Source organism: Mytilus galloprovincialis, chromosome 8 (genome assembly GCF_965363235.1).
Source record: "Mytilus galloprovincialis chromosome 8, xbMytGall1.hap1.1, whole genome shotgun sequence".
NCBI classification, from domain to species: domain Eukaryota; kingdom Metazoa; phylum Mollusca; class Bivalvia; order Mytilida; family Mytilidae; genus Mytilus; species Mytilus galloprovincialis.
Window position 1 is genome coordinate 58,644,025 of NC_134845.1, and position 18,199 is coordinate 58,662,223.

The following is an 18,199-nucleotide window of genomic DNA, read 5'->3' on the forward strand; positions in this document are numbered from 1 at the left end:
TGAGTAAAATGTGCCTTTTAAACAAATGGGGGTCTCTTCATGGTGATAAACTGTAAACATTCTTATATTTAACAAATGATGTTAACGGTATTGTTTGGAGCATGACGATAAAATGTACACTTTCCTTCACTATAGACGGTAAAAATAAACGGCTGATTTTGAGAAATCAGGCAAAGTTTTTTCCAAAAATGATTGTAACGATAATTGTTTGAGATCTCTGACAAATCATGATAAGGATATTTTGACTGTAAATCACTGAATTTGTTTTATCAGGTTGACGCTTAAGGTAGCCCAAAATGACCGTTTGACACCTGACAATAAAGGGCATTAATACCCTTATGTACATGTAACATATAGAAATGTTTGTGCCACAGAAATCAATAGTTATCACTCAATTTTGGGGAATTGATATTGTTGAATACCAGAGATATACAATACAATACATGTACTAAACATTTTGATGGGAACAAAATGAATGCCCTTTCATTATGACATGCAGCCTGAAGGGGACAGGTTATGGTTGTTATCTGATTTGAACACAGGATTATAATATTTGTTTAAATATTGAGAAAACTCACATGGGCTTCAGTTTCATAGAGTAACTCGTACGAGTTGACATCCCAGATAAACACTTTACCATCCTCTGAACCACTGCAACATAGCATCTGATTTGGATCTACTGCTGTAGATGGTAATGTGACACATGTCACTTTTTCTCTGTGTCCACAATAAACTCCTTTATGAGCTATTGGGAACGTTGATGCGTCGTATATGAAAACGTCATGTCGAGCAGCAAAAACTAGCAGACCACTTTTATTGAAGCCCACTGTATGGCTAATGTACCAGTTTGGTGACGCCGGTAAAGTCAATAATGCCATGCTATGATAAGTTTGTTAAGGTATCAATATTCAGTAATATCTTGTATTTTAGTACATTTCCCGCAAAATCGTCAAGCGCACGTTGATTTATTTTTCCCAAGTTGCCATAAGTTGGTCGCAGCCAATAGCGACAACACCGTTTTTGCAACTTCTCATAATTATATATCACGCTTGCTTAATGTCTGTGTATTTGATTACTGAATGTACCTAACGGTACAGAACTGAGTACATAATAATTTATAAAACATTTAACATTTTAACAGATTAAGTTGCAAAAATCAACAATGACCAAATCTTCCTGACGCTTAAAACAGGCAATTTGTCATATGCAATTTCAAGCATCTACATGACCAAGGTCAATTAGAAAATGAAAAACTGATGATGAGCCTGAAAAGTAATGATCTAAACTTTAACTAAATACACAAATTACACTGAAAACTAACACTAGGTGCATTTAAAAACAAAACTTTTTTTTTAAATTGATTTAAACAATCACTGAATCAGGGAACAATAATTTAACTACCAGGGCAGGTGGGGGTTATTTATTTTTTTTCCAAAAAAAAAAATATTCTGATCCCTTGCTGAAAAAAATATTCTGGTCATGCAGATGACATAAAAATCATTCTGAATGCAAATTCCCCCAATACCTTATATTGTTTAATTTTGGAAAAACTAATCTGGTTGATCACCTTGAAAAACTGAATAAATTTGACTAAGATAAGAAAAGAAAAATAGGAAGCAAGTTAACTCGTACCACCGAAAACTCGTACTACGTTAACTCGTATCAACGTAAACTCGTACCACTGGGAAGTTGTACCATTAAAAATATATTAAAAAATATGAATGTTTTATGGGTTTTTTTTGTAAACTTTATATGGGGACAAATTCGCGAAGTCCACAATAACAGTAAAAAAAATCAATAAAATAAAAAAATCGGGGAAAAATTTTCCGGAAATTTTCATTGTAGTGTACTTATGAACTCAAAATCGGGAAATTTTTTTGGATGTCATGTTTTGAATTCCCGCATCTGCGCAGAAATCTACAAAGTACTTCCTTTTTCCGGTCTCGTTTGTATGAAACTTTGAGTAAAATATATATTTATCAGTCTAGTATAAAATAGGAAAGAACGCAATACCAATTTCATTTTTAATAATTCCTTGATATGAAAAAGCGTTACCTGATGATAGCCTTTCTTTGTTTACATTGCATATGACGTCATAACTTAAATAACATCACAACTAAATTAATATATAAAATCCCTAACAACAGAACCAAAATCGGAAACGTTACGATATTTCCGTTTCTTTTTTTTAACAAATATTTAAGTTACAAATAAATAATTCATACAGACTTCGTCCCCATTTACAGGTAATGCCTGCCTCATATTAACAATAAAGTTGAATTACTTGAATTTTCTATTGGATTTAATGAAAACTTTGACAAAAATACGATTTTTTTAAGCTTTATTTTTAAACTGATCTTTCAAAATAGTTTTAATCCAGAAGAAAGTAAAAACATTGCTTTAACTGTACCTTAAGTTGAATATCTATATCCAAAATAAATTAATTAAAGCTGTAATCTATGATCACAAATTGAATGCTACATTGTATGTTTACAATTGTTGAAAGCCAAGTGCTTTTTGGCGGGAAAATTCGGGAAACCCCTAAACAGGAAACAGTTACATTTCATTGTTACACAAATGTATTTATAGACAGTAAGAATTTCATTTTGGAAATCATTTTGATTAACTGCTAAGATTTATTCATGAAAAATTAATATTTTCTTGGAGTGAAACTGCTAATACTTTAATAATCTACATCAAGGGGTATGGAAAGGGGGGGGGGTCTGTTTTTTTTTACTGTTTTTCCCAAGATAGTACAAATATAAGTTTTGCTTTATCTTTATTACAAATTTAAGTTAAAGAAACACTAGCTACGAGATGTATAAAAATTTAAAGTATGATTTGTTTTGTTCATTCAATAATGAAAGTGAAATAGTGAAATAATAATTCGCTTTTAGCAGCCAAAAAGGTTCAATTTTGTCAAATTAAGCTAAATAATATTGCTTTAATTTTATATATTGTTGAATAAGTCAACCTCATTAAATCCGTATTCATGTGAACTTCAATTTAACCCCTTTACTAGAGATGTACAACGCATGCTTAGTACGTGTACTGTTTATTTAAAGGAAGAGAATGTCAACATTGAAAGTGAAACAAAGGTAAATCTGTTGATGACTGATTCAATCCACTAAAAATCTTTCTTCTACATGTAAAAACGATGAGAAACATATATTTTTAATCTATAAAATAAAATTAAACAGACCTATAAAAATTCACCTGCACGTGTTGGCTTAATCTATTTATATCTAATCATAATTAGTATATGTATGTTTACATCGCTTATATGGTCATCTAAGGTCAACTCGATATTTAATTAGATGAAGTCTAGACTAAAATACACACGAAACGAAACTACATATTATTGATCCTACATATGCTCTGTAAACTGTTTACTTCATACTTCTGATAGTTTGGATAAATGTTTTTTATTGTTATAAATAAAATATGAGAATTTGAGTCAAATGGGAGACCATGAATTTGACAGCTAGTGCCCCTTTAAACAGTCTGAAACGACATGGTTAACTGGATATACATATGAAAGTGTTTAACGATCTTGACTGGCTTATGTTAACTGGATTATAATGCTGAATATGATATATACCGGTAATAAATTTCATACTTTATAACTGTTGGTCATAAGCAATTTAAAACCTTTAAAACACAATAAATAAATTCTTTCAATGAATAAATTTCCTTTGAGAAACAATAGAAAAGTACCCAAATCTATTCAATGTTACTAATTCGGAATGATTAAAAATTAAATCCAATAATTATCAGTAGAAGTTTAAAAAAGAGTATTCAAGGGAGACAACAAAGCAAATCTGCCACGGTATTTTCTATCCAATAGACAATGAACATTAGCTACAAATTGGTCATTGTACTTTCAAATTATATACATTTTACAGACTTAAGAGGTATTGAGTGAAAGTAAAGTATATATTCATCATTAAACACCATTTATTTTAAATAGTTGGTACGAGTTAGTGGTGATACAAGTTTGCATTGGTACAAGGTTTTTTTTAGTGGTACGAGTTGACGTTGGTACGAGTTTACAATGCGACAGGATAACTATATATCGAAAAAATACACCCCCATTGAAGGTAAATGGTTGCTCCCTTATATGAACCCTTTTTAGAAAAAAAGTACTAGTCTATAGTCTTCTGCCACTACTGGAAAGTGAAAACCCGCAATAAAATAATTATATTAATTAGGCACGTGTTACAAGTGTCCAAATAATTTTGAAGTCTTGAAAGGCTACATGTATGGTTGGAAGGAGTAACAGGCAAAAAAATATATTGACCCTTTCAAAATAACATTATTATTTGGATTAGTATTACATGTACATTAGTCCAAATAATTAATATGATGTGTTGAAAGGCTGACTCAGAAAGGTGTCAGAGCCAAAACAAATAATTAAAATTTAAAGACGTCATAATTCTTTAGATAAATGTTACATGTGGTCAACATGGTCAAAATATGTCTGTACTACAAATGTATTTTGTTTCCTCTTACCGTACATACACCGCTGCTCTGTGTAATTTTCCACTGAACTGAAGATTGCTTGTTTATAGCCAAGGTCAGAATTCAAGGTTTACCAGTTCTTGTAATTGCCTTGTGTGGATAGTATTAATTTTTGTATTGCCAGCTGTGATAGAGGACATTGTCTGTAATATGAGGGAGACACTTGTGTGAAAAAAAGACAAAGTCTGTATAAAAACAATAATTTTGATCAAACCGTTTTTGCAAAATTCAAAATTTATAATTTCCTAATTTATCATGAATATACATGTACATACAAAAAAGAAGAGTGGTATGATTGCCAAAGAGACAACTCTTCAAAAATGACCAAATGACACAGAAATTAACAAACAGTGTTCCCTGTATGGCCTTCTACAATGAACAAAGCCCATACCGCATAGTCATGACTGTCAGCTATAAAAGGCCCGAAATGACAATGTAATTTATGTACAAACATGAACGAAAAAAACAAATATGTAACACATAAACAAACGACAACAACTGAATAGCAGGCTCCTAACTTGGGAAAGGCACATACATGTACATGTACATGTACAAACAGAATGTGGCGGGGTTATACATGTTAGCAGGATCCCATGTACATGTTCATAAACTATTTGAATTGTAGAAGACTATATAAGTTTGATTAACTTGTGTCTCGTCCCTTTTGCATATTTAAGCAAATAAAATATGTTTAAACTACATGTAACTATTTGAATTTTTTTCTTATATTTTATGCACTGCTTTTCGATTTTATAAAGTTTATATACATGTATATGTTTTCATATCTTATCAAAATATATATCTTATTAAATCCTGTCTATTTAATTTTTATTTTACAGATTTATGTAGGCTTTTAAGGCATGGGTCATTACAAACAAGGTAAGTAATGTATGTATGGTTAGGGCTACCCTAGTTCTGGAAACTGATCTGACATTATGTGTGGGTCTCATTGGGGTCTAAGCATGACGTAAGATTTGCTGATTTTTTTAAGCTTGACAAGTGAAAGTCGAATAGTTAAGGGTGAAAACTGGAAACTAAGTCTGGCAGGACACAGGAGATTACATGCGCTATGATGGCAATGATAAGCGGTATACAGCATCAAACCCCCTCCCCTAATGAGACCCCCTCATATAAATATCTGACTGCTGTCTACTGGACTAATGCTCTTTGTATACACATCCCGAACCCTTATCCAATGAAATTTGAAAGAAATTTTTATGAAAAGAAAAAGGAAGGATACCACATATGTACAGGACATTCAAACTCATAAGTTGAACATAAACAACAGCACACAAAACACTACATAAAAAAACAAATACTCCACCTAAAATTCTCAGGTGCTCTGGAAGGGTAAGCAGTTCCTGCTCCACATGTAGCACCTGTCATGTTACTCATGTCAATACAACCCCAGTGATAAGTCTTAGGAAGTCAAAACAACTTGATGCAGATTATGATGAATGTTCTGGCTATTATGGCCATGTGGGCATCAACATTTTGGTTTTCAAACAAAATCTTTTGTCCAATTTATAACATGATTAGGAATATCTTTACAGAACTTAGCATAATATTTACTGCTAAATGAGAAAGGGAATATTTTTTTTTTATTTGAGGTCAAGGTCATAGCAGCGATTTTAAAATAGACAAAATTTTCATTAATTCTCCTGCTACAGATAAGAAAAAACACCCATGGAAACCTGTTCTGTTTATTTAAGAAAGAATTTAAAAATTCAGGTCAACACCTGTTTATAGGGGATATCCCCTTAAATCTGGATAATTGACAAGCTAGTCTGAGATTACTCTGACATCCCTTGGCACCAGCTTGTCTGGCAAAACAGCTGTTGGATGTCAGAGTAATTTCAGACTATTGACAGGCCTGCCCTGTCATGATACTTCCATAATTTTATGGTTTACTTTTTACCATACATTGTAGCTTTAAATTAAAGAGATCTGGTTTTAATTATTTATCTTTACTCAGATTTTATTGTTTCTCCAGTACATGTGCTTGTCAATGTTTATAAGTTTTAAAGTGAAATTTGTTTATTTTCATGTTTAGACTACTAGCCAATGAAAGCTTAGGATCAAGACTATTCCAATCATCTTCTGCTATAAATCAGTCTGTCATCTGCTGTGGTTCATCGGTCAAACAATCAACTCACAAACTATCAGGATGTAGACAGTTCCACACAAGTATTCCAAGAAATGATGAAAATGAATCTATGCCAGATCCAGAAACTGGTTGGCCTAAGCTCAAAGAAGAAAAAGAATGGTTAGACTATAATAAAATTGTTTATCCACCACAGAAGCCTGGAGACCCTAAAAGACCAGCCGTAAGTATTGTTGTTGTTAAGGGAGCTACCATTTGATTTTTAGGGGAGGGGGGCACATGCACCCTGTATTGTTCCCCATTCTATATCTCATTCTAGCCAATTAAAGATAAAAATCTTACCTACATTAAAGAACATAAAATAGCCAATTAAACTTTATCTACAAATCTAAATTATAAGGCTTAGCCATCAGAATGTTTAGTTGTTCAGCAATAGGGCTTAAATCAAAATATTGTTTGTTTGCCATTACCAATAACCCTATAAATTCGTTCCGCCTTCGGACTTCCACTTTTCAAAAACTTTTATTGTACTGTATATTGATCTATATATGCAACATACATATATACTTTTTTTAATAAATCAGTTGGATTTATTATTTCAGTACTAGTTGCAACTAGCTTTGAACAAATTTCAAGTTATTGCAAATACTCTTAGTTCGATGCTTTGAGTCTATTGTTTTAATGGTATTTAGCCGATTTCTTTTGTGTCTCGTACTGATCTTTTGAGTTAATCTATTTGCAACTGATTTGTGCAGGATGTTCTTATATTGTACAACTACACTACTGTTTCAGTTTCGGGAAGGATTGAGCGCTTACAAACAAATTGTTGTACTGTTACATCACTGTCCCAGGTTAGAAGATGGTTGGGATCCCGCTTACATATTTAACCCGCCACTGTCAGGAGCCTGTAACCCAGTGGTTGTTGTTTATGGCTGTGTTACTTATTTGTTTTTCGTTCACTTTATTTTGTAAATTAATTAGGTCGTTTGTTTTCTCCATTGAATTGTTTTTCATTTGTAATTTCGGGACCTTTTATAGCTCACTATATGGTATGGGCTTTGCTTATTGTTGAAAGCCGTATGGTGACCTATGGCTGTTAATTTTTGCATCATTTTGTCTCTTGTGAAGAGTTGTCTCATTAGCCATCATATCACATCTCTTCGTTTTTATATTATATAACCGTCCGACTTTAAATCTTGTCTTTTCCTGAACATGCATGAAATATTTGTCACTGGACGTTAAAAATTAGCATCTATTTAAACTTGTGTTAAATAAGAGAAAACCATCTGATCAGATATTTTATTTATTGATTAGCAACAAATTAAAATGAATAATAATGCCCTCTTTCCTTCTTCATTCCTCATCTCAGTTGAATTAAACTGACCATACTAGCTCAATCATGAGTGTTGAAAGTAGCGTTAAACACCAATGAATCAAAATCCTTCCCTAGAATTTCAAATAGTTGTCCTTATCTGTTATTGTCCGTGTAGTTCTTATATATCATCCAGCTTATCGTCCTACAGAGATGTCCTACTAAGGCTGTCATACCATAAAAACTTTTATAAAACAGCTCACAGTCTAATATATCTTCATTCATAAATTTATTAATGTCATTAAGACTAAACGACGCCATGTTTGTTTTGTGCCTCTGACTTCTAAACGACCTATTTAAAAGAAGAGGCGGAAGAAAGCCAGAAGATCTTCCCAATACAAAAAAATAGAAATGGACCTCTTCTGGCTCACTATAGCTACCAAAGAACAAAAAAACACGCCCTTGCATTTAGAGTTTCAAAGCATTTGTTTGAAATTGATGTTGAAAGCTTTGAAATCATGATATGACGAACGTTACTCTGTGTCTCTATACTTGAAGAGTAGGGTTCATTCAACTTGTGTACAAAATATTTTGTAAACAGACGTTGTATCCTATATGTAGGAATGGCCTTTGGTGATCTGTAGATCAGGATGATTATGTTAACGATGCCTTCGACTAGCATTGATATGTTATTTATATCTGACATGAACCAAAGGTCTGTACTCTGTAAGTAAGTGGAGAATATTTGGCAGTAAAATCGCCAAATTTTTCCATACAGATAATTTAAAAATGCGATGTAAAGATGTAAAATGCATGACAATTGGGTTTCAAGTCTTGTATTATATTTATTGGAAACCCAGGCACACACGAAAATTAAAACACTAATTATAGGGACTTTTTCTACTAGTAATGTATGTCTGCACAGACATATTTTACCAGGACAAAGTTATCTCGGACAGAAATTTAGGTCAAGGTAAGCGTACAAGGTACGTTACTTTACAGAATATTAGTGTAAGTTAAAACTTTTAAAAGTTCCAGGCATATAAACGTTAAAATTATGCCGCACAGCCCTATATTTTGATATTTGAAAACAAAATTGTACATTTAGTGCATATGAATTAATTTCACGTTCTACATGATATTCTACATTATACTAATAGTCCCAAAAACTTATTAGCAAAAGCATACAGACAAAAATGACGTCATGCAGATTTTGCATCTATAAAATAAAATATTATACCTAACGACCTAAAAATGTACCGAGCTAAGTTATTTTTTGGGAAAGAAAAATAAAATATTTTACCTACCTACATTTGTACCCTGTTTCAAAACATGGGGTTGGAAAAGGGCAAACAAACAATATTTTAATTAAGGCCTAATTTTTGAATGAAACTGATAGCTTCGCACCATGAGTTATGATACATATGTAGGAGAAAAACCAAAAAGAAAGAAGATTTTTTTTTGTAGGAAATATGTCATTAGAAAAAACACATAAAATAGCTAATTAAACCTAATTTACTACATCATATACATTATAAATAAGATGATTTTTGTTTTTCGTAGGAAATTTGTCATCTGAGAAAGCACATTAAATACAGTCCCAAAAAACTTTGGTATCATGCACTTATGGTAAGTAGTTACTATCATCTTATATATATAAATGACAATTGACTCTTGTTGTCTGTTCTATGGTCGGGTTGTTGTCTCTTTGACACATTCCCCATTTCCATTCTCAATTCTATTTCTCTAATTTTTTCCCAAGTTATCCTTTTCCTGACCTATTGATTATTTTAAGTTTTGTTTGTTTTATCTTAGTAATAGTTCTTTATTTGTTGAAATTCAAATATCAGGTCAAATTGTCTTGCTTACCTCAGGCCTCACGGTCATAAAACTTTTGAGCATAATTTTTGTACTCAGACTCGAAAATCAACCAATCAAAATGCTGGATTTCATGTTTCGAGCATGATTTTTGTGCTTCGAGCACTGAGCAGAGTTTTATGCCATCAAGGCCTGAATTTGCTTTTGTGGTGTCGTAAAAAAAGACCACCTTGTCTGATGACATATATAACATAGAAAGAACATATTTATGTTGACATATATAACATAGAAAGAACATATTTATGTTGACATATATAACATAGAAAGAACATATTTATGATGACATATATAACATAGAAAGAACATAATTTTTCAGACCTTGGAACCGAAGTGTTACCTGTATATATTGTTTAAAAGTTATGAGAGAACCAGATTCCACCACCAAATTTCATGCAGTAGGATATTTCACCACTTATAACAATTAAATTTCAAATGTTTTAAAGCTTTGCTTAAAATTTTTTGCTTTCCTGGTTTTAAGCAAATATTTATGTTGACATATATAACATAGAAAGAACATATTTATGTGCAATATTTGGTGGAATAATTTGATCGTCCAGTTTCATAAGTTTGATACAGATCTGTACTAATAACAGGCTATTATTTCAACTTGGCATTATTTTTAATTATCATGATTATGGAATTTGCATAATTTCTTGTGCTTGAAATTTTTAGTAGTTCCATAAAGGTCAGAATGAACTATCACATGTACAGAAATAATTGTCAGTCCAGGAACACCAAGAGTTGCCTGTAAATTAACTCTTTTACAGTTACTATATATTCAATATTATTTGTTGGATAACAATTTTGAATTTTTTATGGATTTGAGGGTACAACAGGAGAACCACGAATTTAAGTGTTCAATGAATTACAAGTTTTCTGAAGGAATGTATGCAGAATTTGTCAAAACATAAAATAACATAGAATTGAATTTCCATGAAAATGGTTGTTTTCCTCAAATCATGAAAATTGTTATCCACATGAAAAATAAATGAAACCACACTTAACAGTCTCTTGTGGTGTTTGTTTTAATTGTGTTATGTAAAATTGTTATCCACATGAAAAATAAATGAATCCACACTCAACAGTCTCTTGTGGTGTTTGTTTTAATTGTGTTATGTAAAATTGTTCTCACAGATTGACTTTAAAAGAAGGTTTACATTAATATAAACCATTCAAAACGCATATTATGTTGAATCAGTAATTTAAATTCAAATATCATATTCTATATTAAGTCATACCTCAAATATCATATTCTGTTTATATTTTTTCAGATTCGTGGAATGTCAGTTGATGAAGCCATCAAACAGTTATCATTTCAAAAGCACAAAGGGGCACACATCATTAAAGAGGTATGCATGGTATTTTGTTTTAAACTGCTTACTTTTGATTTTTCAAACTTGGTTGACTCAAATTTTTCGAGGGGCCTTTGCTGAAGGCCATATGGTGACGCATAGTTGCTGACCTCCATTTCGTTTGGTCTTTTGTAAATAGTTTACTCTTTGGCAAGTATACCACATTTTTTAGCTCACCTGGCCCAAAGGGCCAAGTGAGCTTTTCCCATCACTTTACGTCCGGCGTCAGTCGTCGTCGTCGTCCGTCGTCGTTAACTTTTACAAAAATCTTCTCCTCTGAAACTGCTGGGCCAAATTAAACCAAACTTGGCCACAATCATCATTGGGGTATCTAGTTTAAAAAATGTGTGGCATGACCCCGCCAACCAACCAAGATGGCCGCCATGGCTAAAAATAGAACATAGGGGTAAAATGCAGTTTTTGGCTTATAACTAAAAAACCAAAGCATTTAGAGCAAATCTGACAGTGGGTTACATTGTTTATCAGGTCAAGATCTATTTGACCTGAAATTTTCAGATGAATCAGACAATCCGTTGTTGGGTTGCTGCCCCATAATATGTAATTTTAAGGAAATTTTGCTGTTTTTGGTTATTATCTTGAATATTATTATAGATGAAGATAAACTGTAAACAGCAATAATGTTCAGCAAAGTAAGATTTACAAATAAGTCAACATTACCAAAATGGTCAGTTGACCCCTTTCGGAGTTATTGCCCTTTATAGTCAATTTTTAACCATTTTTCGTAAATCTTATTAATCTATTACAAAAATCTTCTCCTCTGAAACTACATGGCCAAATTAATCCAAACTTGGCCACAATCATCTTTGGGATATCTAATTTAAAAAATGTGTGGTGTGACCCGGCCAGCCAACCAAGATGGCCGCCATGGCTAAAAATAGAACATAGGGGTGAAATGTAGATTTTGGCTTATAACTCTGAAACCAAAGCATTTAGAGCAAATCTGACATGGGGTAAAATTGTTCATCAAGTGAAAATCTATCAGCCCTGAAACTTTCAAATGAATAGGACAACCGGTTATTGGGTTGCTGCCCCAAAAAAGTAATTTGAAGGAAATTTTGCAGATTTTGGTTATTATCTTGAATATTATTATAGAAAGAGATAAACTGTAAGCAGCAATAATGTTCAGCAAAGTAAGATCTACAAATAAGTCAACATGACCAAAATTATCAGTTGACCCCTGAAGGAGGTATTGCCCTTTATAGTCCATTTTGACCAATTTTTCGTAAATTTTTGTAATCTTTTACAAAAATCTTCTCCTCTGAAACTCTTGGGCCAAATTTAACCAAACTTGGCCACAATTATTATTGGGGTATTTAGTTTAAAAATTATGTGGCGTGACCCGTCCAACCAACCAAGATGGCTGCCATGGCTAAAAATAGAACATAGAGGGGAAATGTAGATTTTGGGTTATATCTCTGACACCAAAGCATTTAGAGCAAATCTGACTAGGTAAAATTGTTTATCAGGTCAAGATCTATATGCTCTGAAATTTTCAGACAAATCAGACAACCTGTTGTTGGGTTGCTGCCCCCAAATTAGTAATTTTAAGGAAATTTTGCAGATTTTGGTTATTATCTTGAATATCATTATAGATAGAGATAAACTGTAAACAGCAATAATGTTAAGCAAAGTAAGATTTACAAATAAGTCAACATGACCGAAATGGTCAATTGACCTCCTAAGGACAAAAAATGAAGGAGTTATTGTCCTTTATAGTCAATTTTCAACAATTTTTATAAAATTTGTAAATTTTTACTAACATTTTCCACTGAAACTACTGGGCCAAGTTCATTATAGATAGAGATAATTGTAAGCAGCAAGGATGTTCAGTAAAGTAAGATGTACAAACACATCACCATCACCAAAATACAATTTTGTCATGAATCCATCTGCTTCCTTTGTTTAATAGTCACATAGACCAAGGTGAGCGACACAGGCTCTTTTTAAAGTTGATAGATTAGAATATTTTGTTATTATAAGTTGAATGTACAAGGTTTTAAGACAACTTGGGTCAATATCTTGTTTTACATAGGCGGTAATGGTAACGTTTTTTCCTGTAGCTCAGTCCATTTCATACTTGGATATGTATGATAGCTCGTTTCGAAGCTGTGACATTTTCACTAGGTGGTTAAATTTTCGGGGTACAAAGCGAGATTACTTTTCCCGTAAATTAGCATACCCAGAACATCCTTTAGTGATGCGGCTCCTTGTGGTAAAATATCCCCTTTTTAACACAATAAGTTCTTTGAAAATTTAATACTTTGAACACATTTAATAGCTCCATAGTTTTTACACATTTATTCTATGTTCCTCTACTTTCTTAATCACCACAAATGGTTAAGCTCAGTCATTTGTTAAAAATAGAAACATATCCATCTTGATAGTCTACCAGCCTATGTTGCCAAAAGATTATTAGGCAGGCTAGGCTTCTCTTGACTTTCATATTCTCGCCATATGCTACAGGACTATAAAGTGTTACACTTTATAGTCTGACTTTCTGTCCTTATATCTTTCTGTCAGTCCCATTTTCTTTTCTGCTCTGAAACTTAAGTTAGCCTCATGCATATTTAATGAAACCCATACACAATATTAAAAACCACAATACAGTTTAAATTTGGGCAGTGATCTATTTACCATTCAAGAGTGATGCCCTTTTAAGTTGGAAAATTGCAAGGAAGGAGTACCATCCAGATTCTTATTTGAAGCAAAATTATTTAAAACAACTTCTAGAAAGCAAAGTGGTATATGAAAACCCCTAAAAATACATGAAAGAAAGAAAGGTTGTTGGGATGCACCCAAAAATAATTTAATCAAACATTTATTTAGTTCAGTGAAATGAGTATATTTCTTTTTAATAGACAATAGAAGAATGCCAGGAAATTGCTGTCAAGGATCATAATGTAGAGTTTAAATCAAATATGTGGGTTGGTAAGTATACAATATTTAAGTTAACCAAGTATTTCTGGGGGTCTAAACTGAAATAAATCTATGGTAGATATCCTGGGTTCAATTTTATCCTAAAAACTTTAAGATATTTCTTTTTGTCAAAATAAAGGATCTTTGTTACATGTGGGTCTGACAGACAAAGCTTTTTCTATTTTAAAAAATCAGGCTGTACAGTTGCCTACAATTGCCAACATCTACTCCATTTAAAATTGATGGAAAGTTGTCTCATTGGCAATCATACCACATCTCATTGATTTTAGCTCACTTGGCCCAAAGGGCCAAGTGAGCTTTTCTCATCACTTTGCGTCCGTCGTCGTCAGGCGTCGTCTGTTAACTTTTACAAAAATCTTCTCCTCTGAAACTACTGGGTCAAATTTAACCAAACTTGGCCTCAATCATCATTGGGGTATCTAGTTTAAAAATGTGTGGCGTGACCCGGTCAACCAACCAAGATGGCCACCATGGCTAAAAATAGAACATGGGGGGAAAATGTAGATTTTGGCTTATATCTCTGAAACCAAAGCATTTAGAGCAAACCTGACATGGGGGGTGAAATTGTTTATCAGGTCAAGATCTATCTGCCCTGAAATTTTCAGATGAATTGGACAACCCATTGTTAGGTTGCTGCCCCTGAATTGGTAATTTTAAGGACATTTTGCTGTTTTGGGTTATTATCTTGAATATTATTATAGATAGAGATAAACTGTAAACAGCAATAATGTTCAGCAAAGTAAGATTTACAAATAAGTCAACATGACCAAAATGATCAGTTGACCCCTTTAGGAGTTATTGCCCTTTAAAGTTAATTTTTAACAATTTTCATAAAATTTGTAAATTTTTACTAACATTTTCCACTGAAACTACTGGGCCAAGTTCATTATAGATAGAGATAATTTTAAGCAGCAAGAATGTTCAGTCCAAACACATCACCATCACCAAAACACAATTTTGTCATGAATCCATCTGCATCATTCATATAGAACATGGTGAGCGACACAGGCTTTTTAGAGCCTCTAGTTTTTATTAAAGCAATTGCTTTTATGCCGTCGCGTATGGCCATCTTTGTGACCCAGATCAGAGACTCCGCCCAGATCAAGCCATAGTATTTTGTTAAACAGGCTCCTGGTCAGTCATTCTTTAACACCTATGTATGTTTTCTAATGCAATACATAGCTTGAAACTTTAAAAAAAAGTTAGTGGATTTAAGAAGTTTCAGAATATGTTCTTGTAGATGTATTTTTGTATTTAAAGGGTCAACCGTTTGACTATCAAATAACATAGAAGTCCGAGTGAAAAAAAGTACATTTTTATAAATGCGATTCCGTTTTCCGCCGTTCGTACGATGTTTCAACAAAATATGGATTCATTTCAGTTGTTGATTTAGTATTGAAAATTTAACTGAATTATCTCCTAATAAATACGGTTTTTTATGCTTAATTTGTGTTTCTTTAAGAGGTCAGGTGCTCTTGTTCATTCATAAAATTATCGTTCATTCATACATTTATCGTAAAATCAAAATCACTACACAGGTTATGCGTAGTGTCAAATTATTACCTGTAATCTAAAAATAGACAAACTTTATTTGCGCAAATAATTTAGCGGAACGAAACCCTTGTTGAAAACACATAACAATAAGTTCGTTTTCCTTTTCTGTCAAAACTCCGTAATATTTATCGATCACCTTACTAATGAAATGGACCCGTCCAAACGTATAGTCGCCGTCAGCTGATTTTCGTAGCGGTTATCGGTAAAAATAATCTAAACTAACAATCGCGTTTACTCGAGATATAGTTTTTTACATTCCATTCATAAATCGCATTTAGAAAAACCACTACTGACCTACCTTTTAAGTGATCGCACTGTAATAATCCTGACCTTCACATTTCCTAGAATGTTCTCCATTGTAATTACGTAATTATAGTAGATGCCAAGTCGGTCCAGATGAAGAGATATTTACAATTTGGAATTTTCTAGTTTATTAATACATAGATTGAAAAAAAGTACGTCTTTTTAAATATCATGATCAAAACTGGGTTTGCATAACAAATGTCAGATGAAACCATTATCCTCGTCTTTTCAGTGAACAAGTCTACTACGTTTGTTGACACTCGACGGTCCACCGTGTTAGCAATTTTATTTCACATGTTTTCGAAATATTGAAGATCATTTTTCGCAATGTTTCCTGAAAATTGATGAGGGCCCTCATGGGGTTTTTGATTATGTGATTACTTGGCCGGTTTTTTAATGATTATTTGATTATTAAGCCAAATATTTCATGATTATTTGATTACCTAGGACTGTATTTTTAGTTTATGATTATTTGATTACTAAAGATAAGCAAATATTTAATGATTATGTGATTATATTGGCAAAAAAATGGTGATTATGTGATTACTAGGACCCCTCCATGAGGGGCCTCATTGATAAATATCAAAGCAACGTAGAGCTGTTTGTTCTTGTTCGTATAATAAAATTGAGAATGGAAATGGGGAATTTGTCAAAGAGACAACAACCTGACCATAGAAAAACATACAACAGCAGAATTAAGGTCACCAACAGGTCTTCAATGCAGCGAAAAATTCCCGCACCCGGAGGCGTCCTTCAGCTGGCCCCTATACAATATATATACTAGTTCAGTGATAACGATTTAATGTCATGTTTGTCTGTGATGACCCCCCCTTTTCGGGATTGCATGAGAATTGTAGTTATCTCGTACCCATTTAAACTATTTATATGGATAATCGACCTTCCTATGGATAGAAACAAGTGCCTGTGCTCGTACCGCATCAGAAGGACACATATCAACTGAGCAATAATTTTTGGAACTTAGTTTTAAAAATGATGACAAAGTAACATTATGAAAATATTTTTATTAAGCTGAAATATACATTTATTCTTTACATGTTTATGTCTTGTAAGATATTTTATTTCTTTCCCGTTTTTTAACATTTGCGTCTGGAAAGTTGAAATGTTTTAACTTAATCATTTGTGTTAATGGTTAAATATAAATTAATAATGAAAATTGTTAAAATTAAATCAATAAAGGAAATTATTGCCAAGGAAGTTACAAACACTACCAGGGGAAATCCATGATGATTTCTTTTTGAGTTATATGTTTCAGCACATGTATATTTGACCCCAACTTTAGCCTGGTAAACGTGTTGTCTCCTTGTGAAATATAAAACATATTAAAAATGACTTTCTGCTAAAGTCTTTTATTTATATAAAGTTAAAACCTTCTTACTTTTAACTAGACAACACTCATGTCAGGTTTAATTCTTGTATATATGTGGATGAAAAATAAAAGTCCCCAAACATTAACATGGCAGCAATTGCTTTTACAGCCTTTAAGGCTTTGATTGATCTTTACTTTATCAGTTGATTGACAGATTTTTGTTTCATTATTTTGATTTTTGGCTGAAAATTTGGATCAATAAATGAATGATGTTCCATATTTATAATCCCATAAATATATCAGTTATTTTGGTAATTATTGGGTTACTTTCCTCTAAAAAGAATTTTTTGCCAAAATCACTTTCTCTGGTATGAATTAATAAATGTATTTTAAAAATTGATGATTTAAGAATATTGACTACAATATATTGCCAAAAAAATAAAACATGAATTGTGAAAATATCATGCAAATAGTTAATCTTTTTCAAACTTTTTTTCAGAGGATTCTTTTATGAAACAGTCTGCAATAGTGAAAGGCTTTCGTATTATGGGTCGAGGTCGAGGATCTAGAGTTCGATATCGTTATGTTCATTACTTCCTGAGATTACGAGAAGGGAAACCACCCAAGCATTACTATCCACCGCCAGAAACAGGATATGAAAAAATGGAGAACTATATTAAAGACCAGAGAAAAAGGAGAATTTTTCTAGCGTTATGATATCTTTAACCAATAAAATACCATAAAAATAAAGTTTGTTCACCAATTTTTTTTTGCTTTCCATACAGATGTTCACCTATTTTGAAAGAATTCAATCAGAATATTTCAACAAGCCAAAGTTGTATGCAAAATTTTACCAAAAGCTATGGCATAACCCATTTTAAAACTGTAAC

General features: G+C 32.4%; 2 protein-coding genes across 3 annotated transcripts in view; one reads left to right on the forward strand and one right to left on the reverse strand.

Moving 5' to 3' along the window:
- The window catches only part of LOC143042287 (gem-associated protein 5-like), a 218,892-nt gene extending 217,888 nt beyond the window's left edge, over positions 1 to 1,004 (reverse strand). Inside the window, exon 1 of one of the 2 annotated variants that reach the window (XM_076214552.1) lies at positions 579 to 1,004. In XM_076214552.1, the coding sequence (XP_076070667.1) occupies positions 579 to 878 (300 nt within the window). In that variant the 5' untranslated portion in view covers positions 879 to 1,004. The remainder of the gene's footprint in view (positions 1 to 578) is intronic. The other variant, XM_076214550.1, reaches the window with a different exon arrangement.
- A 161-nt stretch (positions 1,005 to 1,165) lies between these two features.
- LOC143042285 (large ribosomal subunit protein uL22m-like) lies at positions 1,166 to 18,059 on the forward strand. Its single transcript, XM_076214549.1, has 7 exons — positions 1,166 to 1,272; positions 5,361 to 5,400; positions 6,575 to 6,848; positions 9,501 to 9,566; positions 11,087 to 11,164; positions 14,047 to 14,116; positions 17,809 to 18,059. The coding sequence occupies exons 1-7, from the start codon at positions 1,257 to 1,259 to the stop codon at positions 18,024 to 18,026; spliced, it is 762 nt and encodes a 253-aa protein (XP_076070664.1). The 5' UTR covers positions 1,166 to 1,256; the 3' UTR covers positions 18,027 to 18,059.
- The last annotated feature ends 140 nt before the right edge of the window (positions 18,060 to 18,199 follow it).

Bases quoted from the DNA above. Each gene is read 5' to 3' on its own strand.
- LOC143042285 (XM_076214549.1), top strand. The intron at 5,401-6,574 runs GTAAGTAATGTA...TTTCATGTTTAG, and splicing joins CATGGGTCATTACAAACAAG to ACTACTAGCCAATGAAAGCT. The intron at 6,849-9,500 runs GTAAGTATTGTT...TGTTTTTCGTAG, and splicing joins GAGACCCTAAAAGACCAGCC to GAAATTTGTCATCTGAGAAA.